This window comes from Podarcis tiliguerta (assembly GCF_965153285.1).
Source record: "Podarcis tiliguerta genome assembly, chromosome: 8".
NCBI lineage: Eukaryota > Metazoa > Chordata > Lepidosauria > Squamata > Lacertidae > Podarcis > Podarcis tiliguerta.
In genome coordinates this window covers 4,028,263-4,046,031 of record NC_139541.1, presented here as the reverse complement: position 1 = coordinate 4,046,031, position 17,769 = coordinate 4,028,263, and the positions used below count along the sequence as shown (strand labels likewise).

Sequence of the window (17,769 nt, the reverse complement as noted above, 5' to 3'; positions counted from 1 at the left end):
TAAAACTCCCATCATCCCTGGCCACTGCTCCTGCTAGCTAGGGATGATAGGAGTTGTAGTCAAACAACAGCTGGGGGCCCAAGATCAAGAAACACTGGGTTAGTGTGTTGGACTAAGACCTAGGAGACGTGTTCAAATCTCCAAAATGGAGAAAAGTCCTCCACAACAATGTGAGAGGCTGATAAAGTCATACAGAAAACAATAACTTTAAGTTATTGCTGCTAAAGATAGTTCTACAAGCTGCTGAATCATAAGGCGTGCTCAGTTTTTCACACATGGCTTCTCTATTTTGGATTTATTTCTGTCAAATAAATCATGACGTGCTGTAATATGTCATTTGTTGTTCATCAGAGGTTGTATTTACCTAAGACCTGCTAAGGAACAGCTTGTGGTTATTACATTGACATATGTAAAACCACAGACTTCAAAGAGGGTGTACTTTCTTTTCCCCATGACACACAAAAATTACAGACACACATTTTTTCTTACAGGCCTAACCAGCTTCCTCTCCTTTTCTGTCAGACCCAAGTTCCATCCCACCGTGCTATGAAATGAGTCACAGAGGCAAGCTTCTTCTAAACGGATTTCTGTATTAGCCAATTACTTATAAATACATTTATTACAGTGAGCAAATCGGTGTATGCAGGGAGAAACAACAAAAACAAAACCATCAGCTACAGCTGAGACCCTGCAAAGATCCAAGAAACCTGATCAGGAAAGGCAGAAGGCCTGGAGCGGAGGGCCAGGGCAGGCAGGCAAAGAGGGGCAGAGAGGCAGGCTCCCATGCTCTGCCATTCAGGGTGGCACCCCCCAGGAGAAAGGCCTGTCTCAGAATCAAGGTCTAAGGCAGCCTGGGCCAACCGGGCATTCTCCAGATGTTTTGGCCCACAAACTCATACCAGCCCCAGTAGTGATGGGAGTTGTAACCTAAAACACCTGGAGGGTGCTTGACTGGCAAAGGCAACTAAATACAGAACAGTGAATGAAGCAGAAACTCAGAGCACCTTTAAAAAACAAACCTGCCTCATAGTTTTGGGGTTTTTAAAAAGCCACTTATGGACAAATGTCTCCTCTCCAAAGTGTTCACAGGAGACTTGGACGCCCTCTGCACAATGCCCATCCCAGCTTTTAAAGGAGAATACAGACATTTCCCCACCCCAAACATTAATTACCAAGAAACCCTCTATACAAGGAGCATCCCCCATAGGGCTTCTGGGGCTCCCCAAACCCATTCTGGCCAACAGGGAACGCTGATCCCTTCCCCCAAGCAACGTTTGTCAACACTGTCACCTAATTGAGATGGGAGTGACCCAACCAGGTCCCTCAAAGAGGCTGCCTGGGAAGGAGCAGCTAAAGGCACTTTGGGAATCAGAATCCTGCAGGGAGCAGGAGAGATGAAGGGAACCTTAGCAGCTGCCAGGCACAGATAATAGGAATTGCATCACAAACAGTTGTTGGCACCAGTATCTGCAGGCTGGAGTGGGGGGTCAGCGAGTCCCAGGTGAATTTGGAAACTTAGGGAGTGTGGAAACGAGGCTCTTAAGGTCTGGTGGCTGAGATTCTTATTGCCCTGAGGCTAAAGAGAGGAGGAGCTGGTGAGGAAGGAAAGGGCTGTCTAGGGAGGGGAGTGTGTTCTGAAGGAGCAGTCAAGGACCCCTGACGGCTGTGCTCAGCCAAGGGCCTGGTGGTTCCGTTAGTAATTTTGAGGACTAAGAGAAGCAGTGGCAGAGAGGAGCCCGGGTTGGAGTGAGCCGAGAAGATCCAATGCCAGGAGGAAGAGAGTTAGGTTGGGATGACACCCGTAGCAAAGAGAATGATCAAGATCAGGATGATGGCCACAATGATGCAGATGATGATGATCATCTTGGCATTCTTCCACCAGTACTTGCGTGCCACCTTCTGTGAGGTTGTCTTGAAGTGTTCCGACTGCAATGGAGAGAGAGAGAGAGCTGTGAACACAGGAGAGAGACCCCCTCAGCCACACACCAACCAATGTTGAGGGAGAGGTCTCCTCACAAAAAGCAAGCAAGAATTAAGAACGTAGATGAGTCCTGCTAGATCAGGCCATGGCCCATCTAGTGAAGCATCCTTTTCTCACAGTGGCCAATTAGGTGCCTGTGGGAAACCTGCTAGCAGCACTCTCCAGATGCCAGTTACAGTGCTATGAGAGATGGAGGACAACCTTCCTCCATGCTATGCATCATTTATACAATTCTATTGTGTCACCCTTTTGCTCAACTTAGAAGTCCCAAACACTGCAAACCTCCAGGGGAGTTGCTCCATTCCCTTGATCAGTTGCTTGCCTTTTCCTGGAGCTTTCCAAACTCCGCAAAACCCTTTTTTGAGGAATCATAGAATCATAGAGATGGAAGAGACCACAAGGGCCATCGAGTCCAACCCCCTGCCAAGCAGGAAACACCATCAGAGCACTCCTGACATATGGTTGTCAAGCCTCTGCTTAAAGACCTCCAAAGAAGGAGACTCCACCACACTCCTTGGCAGCAAATTCCACTGTCAAACAGCTCTTACTGTCAGGAAGTTCTTCCTAATGTTTAGGTGGAATCTTCTTTCTTGTAGTTTGGATCCATTGCTCCGTGTCCGCTTCTCTGGAGCAGCAGAAAACAACCTTTCTCCCTCCTCTATGTGACATCCTTTTATATATTTGAACATGGCTATCATATCCCCCCTTAACCTCCTCTTCCCCAGGCTAAACATGTCCAGCTCCCTTAGCCGTTCCTCATAAGGCATCGTTTCCAGGCCTTTGACCATTTTGGTTGCCCTCCTCTGGACACGTTCCAGTTTGTCAGTGTCCTTCTGGAAAGGCAACCAGAAGTGAACATAGTATTCAAAATGCAGTTGTACAACGGATTTGTGTAACTGCATCAAGTTACCAGCAGTTTTATTTTCAGTTCCTTTCCTAATGTTACTGGGGTCCCAATATAGGTCAAACCCAGCAGTTATAAATTTGACAGAGACATGGACTGGCAGCCAGGCTATAATCACTGTGATGGGTTCAGAATGCCTAGTCCCAGTTATTAAAGTGGCCACCTAGCTGTGGTTTCCAGTCATCCAAGGCAGCCCAATACACAATGCATGGCAGTAGTCTATGTGCTGTTTGCATCTTCTGCAGCTCTATCAGGCCATTCCATCAGGAATGGACCTGCAGGGCCTCTCCATCAGTTCCGCTAAGAGACCGCCAAATGCTTGGCTCTGGTCCAAATTCTTTTCATTCCTGCTGCTCAAGACCTCCAAAACTAAGGATTAGTGCTTGTTTCCCCCTCCCCTCGACCTGTTTCCTTTTGGGTTGTAAGCCTGAGGCAATCTTCTCGTTTATATTTGTAAGCTGAGCTTGAGAGCACTTTTTGTGTGTGCTGAAAACCGGGATAAAAATGCCAATAAAATAGTAATTAGCAAGTGTGTCTCTGTGTTGAAAGTGTCTCTGGAATTCTGTAGATATTTTATAGTTAATATTTTTATTCTACTGTTGTATTACCCATCCTGGGAGCATTTGTTGAAGGGCTGGATAATAAATTGAAATAACAACAACAACAACAACAACAACAACAACAACAACAACAACAACGGCAGCTCATGGCACCCTGTTTCGATCAGGTACCCCCAATTAAGGCTGCTGAGCAACTTTCCAGCCACCAAACCCAGGTGACAGATTCAAAAGTCAGCTAAAATCTTGCACATTCCTGTACGCTAGTCTTAGGTGGTACGGCCAACTGCTCCGCCTCATTCCAGGAAACAGCTTAGCAAGTTGTAAATACCAAAGGTAGAATAAAGGGCAGAGGGTGGATGGGGCCTTCCTGGGCTGCTCAGGGATTAATCAGCTACACTACAAACAGCTCCACCCTGTCCACTATGCTCCTCAGACACAGGACCTCTGGAGCGCTGCCTAAAAGGAGCTGGGCCTTGAGCCTTGCCCACCCTCTGCTTCAGCACCCTTAGGCTGCTCACACGGCTAACGCAGACCAAATTGTCTCTAGAAATGACATGCCAGATTCTGAGTTTTGAGTCAGAGGAGACCTCGGTTTAGAAGAGCCCAAGTTGGCAATGATAAAAGGACAACTGGAATCAGCCGCGCACCATGGAGAAAACCTGCATGTTATTTTCAGAGCAGCTGGGAAGAAAATGTGCTGGGTTCAAGTCCCTCTCTGTGGTAAGGAGGGATTTAAGACCCCGTCCCAACAGGACAGGTGTGCAGGCTACTTGCAGGGGAAAATCACACTTGAAAGCCAAAGGAGCTAAACATTTCGCCCGCTCTGAATTCTGAGCAGTGGCTGGGCTGAGGCACTGTTGCCTGTGGATAAGGAGGAGGAGTTTTAATTTGCAGCAGAAACACTGTGAAGGCAAAGAATGCCTCCGTTGGCTGTACAGTGGGCTACAAACACATGTCAAAATACACCTATAGAGTTATAACATGCTTGCCGCTTGCAACATTCTTGAACCTGTGTGGAAAACCAGAGGATCATACCAAGTCACACACCTTACGGTTTTGATGGCACTATTGCCAGAGCCCCAGCAATGTTGAAAAAGCCCCTGCTTTATCCATGAGCAACTTCCCCTTCAAGCTGAAGCTCTCGAGCTCAGAGCAAGTTTGCTGAGGGCAGGGGGTCTGCACCCTCCAGGTGCTGCCTCCCATCATCCTGAGGCAGCATGGCCAATGGTCAGGGATTATGGGAGCTGTAGTTCAGCAAAACTTAAGACAGCCACAGGTTCCCCAGGTCTGTGTTTCTAACTGGAAAACATCTTTCCTTCCAATGGAAACTTGCAGATGTGGCACAAGCAGAGATAGCCAGATGTACAAATGTAAGATGGGGGACACAGGGGGAGGGAGAAAGGTTGTTTTCTGCTGCTCCAGAGAAGCGGACACGGAGCAATGGATCCAAACTACAAGAAAGAAGATTCCACCTAAACATTAGGAAGAACTTCCTGACAGTAAGAGCTGTTCGACAGTAGAATTTGCTGCCAAGGAGTGTGGTGGAGTCTCCTTCTTTGAAGGTCTTTAAGCAGAGGCTTGACAACCATATGTCAGGAGTGCTCTGATGGTGTTTCCTGCTTGGCAGGGGGTTGGACTCGATGGCCCTTGTCGTCTCTTCCAACTCTATGATTCTATGACACCAGGCTGGCCAGTAGTACATGTGAAAGGGATCTAGGGGTCTTTGTAGACCACAAGCCTAACGCGAGTCTGCTCAGGAATGCAAGAGTACCACTTTGCTCTGCCTTGGTCAGATCTCACTTGGAGTTTTGTGTCCTATTCTTGACAGCACAGTTTAAGAATTGTATTGACAAGCTGAAACATGTGCAGAGGGAGTGACCAAGATGATCAAGGGTCTACAAACCTTATGAGGAACAGTTAAGGTAGTTGGGTATGTTTAGCCTGGAGAAGAGAACATTGAATTGGATCATAACATTGTGGAGTTGGAAGCGACCAAGAGTCCAACCCCCCAATAGCCAGGAATAACCATCTTCAAATATTTAAGGGGCTGTCCCATGTTAGATGGAGTGAGGTTGTTTTCAGCTGGTGCAGAACGAAGGACCCAGACCAGTAGACCCAAATTACAAGAAAGGAGATTCTAACTAAACATTAGGAATAACTTTCTCTCTCTTCTTTTTTTTATTAGATAGAATACGCGATGTTATAACTATATGATACTTACCGAAGAGACGGAAGGAAGTCCGAAGCTCAGCAGAGCTTAAGGCTTAGGTGGATGGATAAATGTATAATGAGTGTACAGTGGTGCCTCGCAAGACGAAATTAATTCGTTCTGCGAGTTTTTTCGTCTTGTGAATTTTTCGTCTTGCGAAGCACGGTTTCCCATAGGAAATGCATTGACGGTTTCCCATAGGAATGCATTGACGGTTTTAAGAAAAGGGCGCAAGACGTTTTCGTCTTGCGAAGCAAGCCCATAGGGAAATTCGTCTTGCGAAGCAACTCAAAAAACAAAAAACCCTTTCGTCTTGCGAGTTTTTCGTCTTGCGAGGCATTCGTCTTGCGAGGTACCACTGTATGTATTTTATGTGTATATGTAATAATGAAAATCAATAGAAACTGAATAGGCATAACTTTCTCACGGTAAGAGCTGCTTGACAGTGGAACAGACTCCCTTGGAAGATGGTGGACTCTCCTTCATTGGTTTTGAAACGGAGGCTGGATGGCCATCTGCCAGAGATTCTTTAACTGTGATTTCTGCACTGCAGGGGATTGATCTAGATGACTCTTGGGATTCTGGGAACTGCCATCACTTTCCCCAATGCCTGCTTGGGGACTCTGCTCTTCTCTCCCGAGCCACTAGGCAAGTCCCCCCACTCTTCAATGAAAGGAGCTTGGTGGCCTCCCGTGAAAACCTCACCCCCTGTGACTCTGCTCAGAGCACAAGTCTCAGAACCTACCGTCGCTTCCAGGTCCTCCGTCTTGTTGCGCAGGTGGTCCAGGTTCTCTCCCCTTGCCAGCATACGCTCCACGTTCTGCGTCATGATGTTCTTGACACCCTCCACCTCACTCTGGAGGTTCTTCACCTTGTCGCTTGCCATCCCGGGGGCGCTTCCACCCTCCTGGAGGGAAGAGAAGGAAGGAAGGGGGCTTAGGATGGGAGACCTGGGTCAGCCATGGATGTTGGCAACCGGAAGAAGGAAATCCAAATGGAGCTCCCAGCTTCCCACCCACCAACAAATATGGGACGGGAAAGGTCTTCTGCACAACCCTCACAAAACATAAACAAGAATGCACTTGAGAAACCCACAAGCAGGACCCAAGCACAAGAGCAACTCTCCCCTCCTGTGGCTTCCAGCAACTGGTCTTCAGAAGCATTGCTGCCTCCAATCGTGGATGCAGAGCAGTCATCCTGGCTAGTATCCATCGATAGCCCTCTCCTCCATGAATTTGTCCAATCCTATTTTTAAGCCATCTAGGTTGGTAGCCATCACTGCCTCCATTGACAGACTGTGCAAGGTTGATCCAGGGGATTGTGAATGAAGGAGCTGCTGACTGCCTAGGCCCCTGTTCAGAAAAGATCTCTGTTCCACAACTGCCAATATCATAGTGCCTTTATACATATCTATGGTTTGACTGCCCTTAGAATACTGTAAACAGCTCTGGTTGCCACACCTCAAAAGGGACATTGTAGAACTGGGTAAGGTGACGAAAGGGGCAACCAGATGATCAGGGGGCTGGAGAAAATTTAACTTCCCAAGGAGGAAAGGGAACATTTTAGGAGTTTTAGTTTAGGACTAAAAAAAATGTGAGTAAGGGGCCGCTCATGCAAATGCCACTTGTGCAAGGGCAAAACAAGAACCAACAGACCAAAGAGGAAGAGAGCTCAAATTAATCCATTGGCCTTGCACCAAGACACACTCTGAAAATAGGAACCAAGTCTGATCAGAAAGAGCAGGCTTTGGTCGCACAAGAGAGGCCACTTTCACCCTGCCTGCCTGGGAGAGAAGCAGTGGCTTGGGTGCCTGCAGACTCCGCGCTGCCCCAAACAGCCTGCCCACCACCTCCCCATCAGCTGTAGGACGGCTGAGTGGGAAGAGGCAGGCAGGCTCCTCGGAGGCCCCGCGGAGCGTCCTGCCCCGGCTCACGCCCCCCATGGGCACAGGGCATGCCCGCCACCCCAGGTGCCCGATCGGCTTGCTCCACCGCTGTCTTCAGCCCAAGCATCGCATTTCCTCGAGGGCAACCTTTTGCACCATACAGGTGCTGTGACATTAAGATTGTTAAAACCATAATGTATTTTTACATTATTAGAACATTACAAAGAGCTGGGCTGCTGGATGAGGCCAAAGGCCCATCTAATCCAGCATCCCGTTTTCTATATTATTTATTTATTTTTATTTATTTTTAAATTTTTAAAGTTTTTATTTATACAACAAGAGAAACAAACAAACAAAAAACACAAACACCAAATTATACACAAATTACAAAAATAACCATAGACACATAATATTCTTAGCAAACAATAAAACATCTATTGGTCTTAACACTAAAGACCCAACCTCCCGTCCATTCCATACTTCAAATTCATATTACTTATTGCCAATACACATTTTTTTTATAATTAAACTTATTCTCATTAAATCTAATTTCATATAACTACCTTACAACTATTACTGAAGTTCCTTGAATGCTGCAACATAATTTAAACTACTATATTTATTTTTCAGATATTCTTTGAAAACCTCCCATTTAGAAACAAATTCCTGTTTTGATTTATTCTTTATTTTTTCTGATAAACCATCTAATTCAGCATATTCTGTCAGCTTTTGGATCCACTCTTGAATAGAGGGGATTTCATTACTCTTCCATTTTGCTGCGATCAAAACTCTCAGCATCCTGTTTTCAGTTGGTCAACCAGATGTCCCAATGGAACGCTTAAAAGCAGGACCTGGTTGCCACAGCGCTCTCGCCACTTGTGGTTCATAGCATCCAGTATTCAGAGGAACATTACCTCTGAAAAGTGGGGAGAACATAGGAATTGTGACTGGGAGCCATCGCTTGCCTAATCCTCTTTGAAAGCCATCCAAGTTGCTGGCCATTACTGTACCTTGTGGGAGCAAATCCCATAGTTTAACTATGGACTATGTGAAGAAGTACTGTATTATATATTAATTATGCTATATTATGTACAATTCATATTAATTAAAGCACAGGAGGAACTCAGCATTATTAAAAACCCCACTAAAATGCCAGGAGTGTTAGACAAGGCCAAACAGATAAACAATACTTGTCTCAAGGAAGAGAAACCATTCGTCATCCTTATTCACATAGATGTTGCAATCCCGGTATCACCAGATTCACTCAAGAGTTCCACAGAGTTGTTTCCTCAGAAATTATCAGAGTCAGATGACTAAACTTGGGGATAAGAAAGCAAAGACAACTAACCTCCAGAAGTGGAGATTGCAGTCACCCAGGGGTGCCCTCTCACCCTCAGGATTGTGGGTGCTCACCACCATATCAAGGACGTGCGACATCACACACACACACACATGGGCACGCAAGCACAATGCACAAAGTTGAATTGCGCTTTTTGGTGGGGGGCTCCTCCTCCTCCTCGCAGCCAGCAAGGCACCCTTTTCCCTGGGGAGGGGCTCAGACAGAGATTCTCCCTGGAAAAGGGGGCCTCATTTGCTGGCTGCAGAGGGTGGGGCTGAACTGCTTCTGTCTCAGAGGCAGAGCCACAGAGGCTGGTTGGCTGCCTCCCTCTGGTTTTGCCCACTGGCTTTGCGGGTGCCCAGCCCCCACAATTATATTATTGCGGGTGCCCAAGCACCCACAGCCCCTGGAGTTGGCTCCTGTGCAGTCACCGTGGCCACAATTTCTGGACACTACAACACACGTCTTCTGAACTAATGCAGAGATACAATGGGCAGCCTTCACTGACCTGGTAATTACTGATTCTATTTTATTTCATTACTATTGTATAGAAGAACAGTTACGACAGACCCTGTAATGATCAGTGTGGAAATCGCAGGTGTACTCAGGATGCCACCTTTCCTATCACTTTTATATAAAAAATAATAACCATTTTAGGGAATAGAAGCATATTACATCATTCAAGGCTCATTTTTTCTAACTGTAATTGCTGCCTTCAATATACATGTTGTGGGACTGAATCACCAGTGTCCTGCTTTAGGGCTGTATCCCACCAAGTTATAGTGGACCCACAGAACTTAGTGGAGCTTAGTCATGTGCATTACTTTCAATAGGCCTACTCTGAGTACAGCTAACACTGGCTGCAACCATATAGTACCAAGTCAGATAAAACAAATGTGGACAGATTTTATTTCAGATGTCATAGAGTCACTGGAATTTGATTTCCACATCTCACTGGCCTGAAGTCTTTTAAAAACAGGTTGTACCACCTGGTGGTAGGCAAGAATGCTTGGGGACAGCCAGGTTTGGTGATGAATTCTATAGCAAAGAGCAAAAATGCCACAGAATAAGGACACCAAACCCCTGCTTCAACCAGCCATCTTCAACACATGAAACCATTCTGTATCTTCTGAAACCAATCCTGAAAACTTGAGACCAAAGAACTCCAGCTCACGGTCCAGACACATCTAAGGATGTTGGCAGGGAGACACTCAAACGGTGCTCCATCCTACCTGCCCTGGCACCTGAGCCTGCTGCCAAGTCAGTGCTTCTGGAGAAGCTGCAGCAAAGAACCAGGAATGATGTGCAGGAAGGCACCAGAGCTCTTGAGCAAGTCCCCAGCAGAAGTGACACATACTTTCCACCGGGAATGCAGAATATGCCAAGCATCCTCCAGAACCAGCAGAGCCACTCTGCAGTCAACAGCCTGGCATCACAAGCACAGCTTAGACCAGAAGGTCTGAGAAGGGTCTCAACCGCTCTCTCTCTCCCTCTCTCTCTCTCACACACACTCACACACACACACACACACACACACACACAGTCTTCTCCAACCTGGGGCCCTCTAGATGTTTTGGACTGTTGTTTCCTTCATCCCCAGCCCAGAGTTTCTTTAGTGGGGAGTAACAGAATCACAGAGTTGGAAGGGACCCAAAAGTCATCTATCTAGTCCAATGCCTTGCAATGCAGGAATCTCAGCTACAGCATCCATGACAGATAGCCATCCAACCTCTGTTAAAAAAACCTCCAAGGAAGGAGAGTCTACAGCCTCCCGAGGGAGACCGTTTCACTGTCAAATAGCTCTTACGGTCAGAAAGTTTTTTCAAATGTTTAGTCAGAATCTCCTTTCTTGTAACTTGAAGCTATGGTTTGAGTCCTACGCTCTAGAGCAGGAGAAAGCAAGCATGCTACCCCTCTCCATGTGACAATCCTTAAGATATTTGAAGATGGCCATCGTATCTCCTCTCAGTCTCCCCTTTTCCAGGCTAAACATACCCAGCTACTTCAAGAGGTCCTCACAAGGCTTAGTTTCCAGACCCTTGATCATATTGGTTGCCCTCCTCTGCACACCTTCCAGCTTGTCAACATCCTTCTTAAACTGTGCCCGACTTGGTTGAAAAAATTCTTGATGATGTTTTTGTTGTTATTTTTGGAAAATTAATAAAATGTTATTTAAAAAAAATCCTTAAATTGTGGTGCCCAGAATTTGACACAGTATTCCAGGTGTGGTCTGGCCCAGGCAGAATACAGTGGTACTATTATTTCCCTTGATCTGGACACTAGACTTCTGTTGATGCAGCATAGAATGTTGTTTTTTGCTGCTGCATCACACTGTTGACTTATGTTAAGCTTGTGATCCACCAAAACCCTGAGATCCTTTTCACGTGTACTGCTAGTAAGCCAGGTGAACCTGGTTCTTCCTGCCAAAGTGCAGAAACTTACATTTGTCCCTACAAAAAGTCATTCGTTAGCTTGTTCTCCAATATGTTAAGGTCATTTTGAATTCTGTCTCTGTCTTCTGTGACATTAGCTACCCCTCCCAGTTTGGTGTCATCTGCAAATTTGATGAGCATCCCCTCAATTCCTTTATAAATACGATGAACATCAATGGGCCCAGGACAGAACCCTGCGACACCCCACTTGTCACTTTTTCCAGGATGACAAGATACCATTAATGAGTACTCTTTGGGATCACACCCAGTAGCTCCTTCAGCTTTTTTGAAATTGGCCTTTTTAAAGTCCAGAGTGTGTTGCTGACTACACTCAGTTCCCTCTTTTTCCCTGAAACCCAGGAGAACATGATCACTTCCTCTCAAGTTTCCCAGGACTTCCACTTCATTTATCTGTTCTTCCCTACTGGTGAGGACCAGATCGAAAATAGATGAGCCCCTTGTTGGTTCTTCCACCTTCTGGGAAATGAAATTGTCAGCGATGCAATGGATGAATTTTTCACACCTTACACTCTTGGCAGAGTTTGAGTCCCAACAGATATCAGGGAAGTTGAAGTCCCCCATGATTACTATATCTCTCCCTTTTGAATGTTTGGTAATCTGCTCTAGTAAGGCATCATTCAAGTCTTCAGTGTGGCTTGGTGGTCTATAGCAGACACACACAGTAAGGTCACTGTTGTTTCTCTCTCCTACCATTTTTACCCATATAAATCTCAATCTGCTTTTCATGCTCCAGGTCATGGATTTCTTCAGAAGTGTACACATCCGTTATATAAAATGCTACTCCTCCTCCTGTCTTGTTTGGCTTATTCCTTCTGAACAGGTTACACCCCTCAATTCCTACATTCCAGTCATGAGTCTCATCCCACCAGGTTTCAGCAATGCCTACCAGGTTGTATTTGTATTAAAAGCTCTAATTCATCTTGTTTGTTTCCCATACTCTGTGCATTTGTGTAGGAGAAGAGGCTTCAACCTCTGAGCCCAGCAATGCTGGTGCAGTCAAGAGTGTTGTCCCCGGGCTTCTAACAGCAGCACAGGGAGAGCAGTCTTCTTTCCTGTTATAAGCGTCAAGCTGACCAGTCGGTAGTTGCCTGGTCCTCTTCTTTCATCGCTTTTGAAGATGGGGACAACATCTGCCTATCTCCAGTCTACAGGGACCTCACTTCCTCTCCAAATTCTCATTGATTATAGACAGAGGCTCTGAGATTACATCTGCAGTTACTTTAGTACCCTTGGCTGCAGCTCATTAGAGATTTGATTTGAATTAATTTAAAGTAGCTAGGTGTTCCATTACCACCTCTTCCTATCTTGGGCTGCAGCTACCACTCTGCACCATTTATTATAGCACCACCAGGTTGGGCGCAGCTTTCTTTCTGAGTGAAGACAGATGCAAAGCAGTTGCTCAGCAGTTTCTGCTTCTGCCACCCAGTAGCATTTCTGTTTTGTTTACACACAGAGGACCTACTACTTGCTTGTTCTTCCTCTTGTTTCAAACATAGATGGGGGGAAAACATTATTATTGTTGACCTCACTTGCAAGCCTACGTTCATGCTGAGCTTTAGCCTATCTGACCTTCTCCATGAAAGTGTTGGCTATCCTAAAAACATCTTTACTGGCAGGCAATGTATAGCTTCTCAAAAAATTAGTAAGGGAATAAAAGGACTTTTCCTATCTCTGGTGGGAATGCCCACAGGCTGCTGTATCCTCAAATGAAATCTTTCAGGAGATATAAAAAATTATTAAAACACATATTAAAAATTATCCTCTATTATCCTTACTAAATATGTGGAAATATACCATGAAGACATTTTGCCAAAAGGAAATTTTGACATGGATGCTGTCAGCTGTCAAGATCTTTGCAGCACAACAGTGGAAATGACTAAAAAAAAATCTGTCTATATCCTTATGGTATAAAAATATATGGAAGTTGGTTATTGCAGGAAAAAATGGCATGTACGTTACAGGTCTCTAAAGGGCTGGAAGATTCCAGTGATTTCTACTCAGTATGGTGGGATTTTATTTTACATAGTTTAGCTTCAGATTCACAGAGAAATATGGATGCCATGACCTTAGATTATATGTTAGGGGTACTTAACTTCCTCCCTGCGCATGCCAGGCCTCTTCTGTGACACACTTCCAGTTCCAGAGATTGGAAGGGTGATCTCACTAGGGGTGTCTTTCACCTCCAAGCTTCCATAATGGCAGTTTGTGGGTCTGGGGGGGCCATGTCTTCTCTCCCCATGCTCCAAGGTATGTGCCTAGATGCACATACCGCTTATGTGCCTTGAAATGTTTTTCCTCACTCACTGCCCCAAAGAGGCTCCAAGCACCAAACCCTTTGACTCAGAGCTCCTTTTCGCCACACAGATGTCCAAGCCCACAACTGTTTTTTTTTTCCTTACTAGAAAATTGTATACTCCTAAATGCATTTGCAAAAAGGATTGATTCCGTTTGTCTTAGGGATTTGTAATCAGAACTCCATAAGCAAGCTCTAATGCTTTCATTTGGCTGCCAAGGAACAAAGGACTATTGGGTTTAATTCTTTCACAGTCATATTCTTAACCTTGTAAACTATACCCAGGTTTTCTCGTTCCCACAATTTTTACTCTCCTGCAGGGTTGGTTCAAAGGCTTGGCTTCAGCCATTATAGTCTCTGGGCAGCTTCAGATGAACTTTCCCATTTGCATTCATAATTTTTTGTGTTCGCGATGGTATTGGGGCAGTTATAAGCAGTCCCACTTTCAATACGGTTTCAGCCTACCAACAGTTTCAGGGTGGACACACTGCTTCATTTCTGGTCAGTGCATGTCCTGTAACTTCCTGCTGAAATCCTTTAACTCCTCATTCCACAAATGTTCTGGTTTACTTTTTTTTGACTCACCTTTGTTGCAAGAGGATACCTCCCAACAGCAATAAGACAATAACACCGGGGAAGCGGAACGATGTGTGCATGGTCCAGGATGAATACACCACTATTGCACAATGATTGTGTCAATGGCATATTATGGTACACCCCCCAAACAAAGCAATCTGGAGGGGCCCTCTGTGCTCTAGCATTCTACTTATAGCTGCTAGAGCTGAACGAGGTCAATTTTTACAGAACCACAAATACAAGCAAGCAGTAACAAAAATTCAGTAATATATTCAAAAATTCAGTAATATATTCAGCTAAAGGTAGGGCATAGGGAATCTAATTTTGAATAAATGTGCAATTAATTGTTTTGAATTTTATTATGTTATTATGGGGTCATGGGTTGTGCAAGCTTCTATTTTGAATAATTTATATTTTTTTTTGGTGATTTGTAGCAGGCAAATTTGGAGTAGAGTCCCTAAGGCAGTTGGACAGCCCCTCATATGCCTCCTTCCAGAAACTCCTGCAGTCAAGCTGGTGCCAAATGTCTTGCTCTGCTTTCCTTTGACCACATCAGTGAGGCCAAGACAGGGGTCTTGTCTGGACAGCCTAGGACCTCCCTACACGTTGCCCAGGCCTGCACCCCAGAAAAGTCACTTCGGTGCTGCTAATACAGCAGAAGCAACATGGGAAGCAGCAGGCGCTGCCGTTCTCTAACGGTTTGACTCCAGAGACAGACGATGCCAACAGAAGGGTAAGGGGCACTGGGGGTGAGTTCATGGAACCAAGGGGGCTGTAGCCGAAAAAGGTTCAGATCCACTGATCTAAACTGTGTACAAGGATGACCTTAGAGGGGTGAGGAGTGGCTTTCCTGGACAGCCAGCATTTCAAAATCCAACATTCCACAGAACAAAGAAGCTGGGCTTTTCCTTGAACATTCTTTTGGCAGCTCTGACATCAAAACTGGAATAAAACATGCCACTCACTGTCAGGGCTGGAATTAATAGCTGCCTTATCTTCAGACCTTCCTGGAAGCCGTTTGTTAGGAAATGCAAAGCGGGAGTCCAAAAGTCTGGACCAGGGCAGGTCTGCTATACCCTGTGCTTGCTTCTCTAAACAATGAAAACACCACCACCATTTACAGTCACCCTGAGGCAGCTAAGTGCACCCTCCGTGCAAGACCCAGACCAGTTCAGGGGATACAGGGCTGAGGTTACACCAGGAGGGGTCAAAACCCAGTGCAGTCTGGGGCTCACTCCCAAGTCATGGGATAGGCACTCACTCTCTGCTATCGCTCACTTTTGCACAAGGAACCCACTGACCTCACACAGCTGTTGTGATGACAGTCAATAACAGACCATAAAAGCTATTTCCATGTAGAAAAACTGCTACACAGCTAATGAGCAACCAGTGCAGGTCAAGAGTAATGAGAAGCTGGAATTGAACATGGCAGCCTCACCCAACAAAATGCTCTGCAGATGTTTTGGACTACAACTCCCATCGGTCCCATCATCAAACTTGGGTGGAGGTGACAGGAAATGTAGTCTAGAATGAGATTCTGGGCTCATCGACACTTACCGTTTGCCCCTCTTTCCAGGCACAGATCCGGACTTAAATGCTCTGTGTCTGAATGTTTTCTCTATTTTTTTTGCCCCAGTGAAATCTTGCTCTTAGCACTCAGTCAGAGCAAACGTCAATTCAGGTTTTCTACAGATTGCCATTTGTTCCAAGCGAGCTTTAAAGAGTGGGTTTTTGTGGTGAAAGCTCTGGGGCAAAAAAAAGGGGGTGTTTATGCTCAGACACAGAGCTTTAAAGTGCAGACCTTGCCTGGAGGAAAGGCAAGTGTGGATAAACCCTCACGCTATATATTTAAAGCGCATGACTTCCCCCAGTTAATTCTGGGAGCTGTGGTTTGTAAAGGGTGCTGGAAATGGCAGCTCTGTGAGGAGGAAACTACCATTCCCAGGATTCTCTGGGAGGAAGTCATGTGCTTTAAAGGTGCATTGAATATGCTGTCATTGTACAGCGTGGATTTGACAGCTGGACGGCTTATGGCTCAAGAATGCTGGACTGGTGTATGAAGAATCCAGAGGACGAAAGAGAAGCATAATAAAGTTTCAGTGATGAGATTAACAGAAGAAATATCCTAGCAGTGGGAGACTCTCCTTTCTTAAGAGGTTTCTGAGCACGGATCCAGCAGCGATGGGGGTAGGACTGAATGACATTTGGGGCCCCTTGGGGGCAAGATTTCAGTGCCCCCCCCCAGAGTGCTAAGCTGCAGCCAGGGGTGACAACTTGAATAAAAAATGGGGCGGGGGGGGGCAGGTAATCCCTGCCCCGCATAATTGATCACATGACACGGTGCACTATTTGAAGGCAAGGCTCATCAGCTTTGGGGGGCGCTGGTCCCTCAAATATTTTATCGGGATGCCGAAGACTCCCCCAGGAGTTGGCTCCTATATGGCTGCAGCGGTTCAAGCGTCGGCTTGGGGTCAAGGCGGGCGGTGTTCAGCCACGGCCAGTTCCACCTCTCCCAGCCTAACCTGCCTCGCAAGGTTGTTGGGAAGACAGAGAGCGGGCGGGGACTCCGGGAGCCCCAGGCTGCCGCGGAAAGCCGCGAACTGTTGCTCGCCCGAGCGCCACTTGTTGGTTTCTAGAGGGCGTCTGCAAAGGCCGGAAAGGTTTCGAGGAGAAGCCCGGGGGGAGGAGGAGCCCAACTCGCCCCGGCAGCCCAGACCAGGAAGAGCGCCAAGCCCCGCGAAGGAGGTTTCCCGAGGGGGCCGGAGCCTCGCCCCGGGGCCTCCCAAACCCGCCCCCCTCCTGCCCTGCGCCCCTGCGCGCCGCCTCGACGCCGGCCGAGCCCGAGGGCGGAAAGAAGGCGCGCCAGAAGCCCCCGCCCTCCCCTGGCCAAGCGCCCGCTCCGCGTCCCCGGCCGAGCCACGTCGAGGCGCGACGCCGGACGGGGCGGCGAGAAGGCAGCAAACTCGGCGGGGCTGGAAAGCTCACCATGAGTGGCCCGTCGAGTGGGTTCCCCGAGCAGCCGCTTCCCGGTCCTCGGCGAGTTCCCCAAAACTTCCTGCTTCTCTCTCGCTCCCCGCCGTCGGCCGCCCCTTCCTGTCCGCCTACCTTCGGGTCTCAGGTGGCCCGGGGCGGGTCCTCTCCTCCGACGCCGCGCCTCCTTCCGAGAGAGCGGCCCCAGGAGGAGCTCCACCCCCGAGGCTGCCGCTGCTTTGTGTTTCCTTGACGTGGCTCGAGGCCCAGCGGAGGCCAGTGCCTTCGAGAAATAGGGTTGATTAACAGGGATGGGCATGGGCGTTGCCAAGGGGGGGGGGCAGCTGCCTCTCCCTGCCCCCCTAAATCAATAAAATCAGTAAAAATACATAGCAGACTCAGGTTCTGCCATCCCCAACAAAAGGCCTGCCCCCCAAGAAAAATCTTGGCTACACCCATGTACCTAGGGGTTGTAGTTACAGGTAGGTAGCCGTGCTGGTCTGCCGTAGTCGAAACAAAATAAAAAAATTCCTTCCAGTAGCACCTTAGACCAACTAAGTTTGTTATTGGTATGAGCTTTCGTTTGCATGCACACAAAA

At 47.0% G+C, this 17,769-nt stretch overlaps 1 protein-coding gene across 3 annotated transcripts; it reads right to left on the bottom strand.

The window, feature by feature from the left end:
* Window positions 1-570: 570 nt before the first annotated feature.
* On the bottom strand, window positions 571-17,447 carry VAMP8 (vesicle associated membrane protein 8). Of its 3 annotated transcripts, none has more exons than XM_083454413.1 (3): window positions 17,306-17,447; window positions 6,400-6,561; window positions 571-1,926 (listed from the first exon to the last, which is right to left on the bottom strand). In XM_083454413.1, the coding sequence occupies exons 2-3, from the start codon at window positions 6,538-6,540 to the stop codon at window positions 1,783-1,785; spliced, it is 285 nt and encodes a 94-aa protein (XP_083310539.1). In that variant the 5' UTR covers window positions 6,541-6,561; window positions 17,306-17,447; the 3' UTR covers window positions 571-1,782. The 3 variants fall into 3 exon arrangements, with proteins under 3 accessions (XP_083310539.1, XP_083310538.1, XP_083310537.1); XM_083454412.1 differs by having other exon boundaries at window positions 6,400-6,558; window positions 17,186-17,344; XM_083454411.1 differs by lacking the exon at window positions 17,306-17,447 and adding an exon at window positions 8,730-8,774.
* Between the last annotated feature and the right edge of the window lie 322 nt (window positions 17,448-17,769).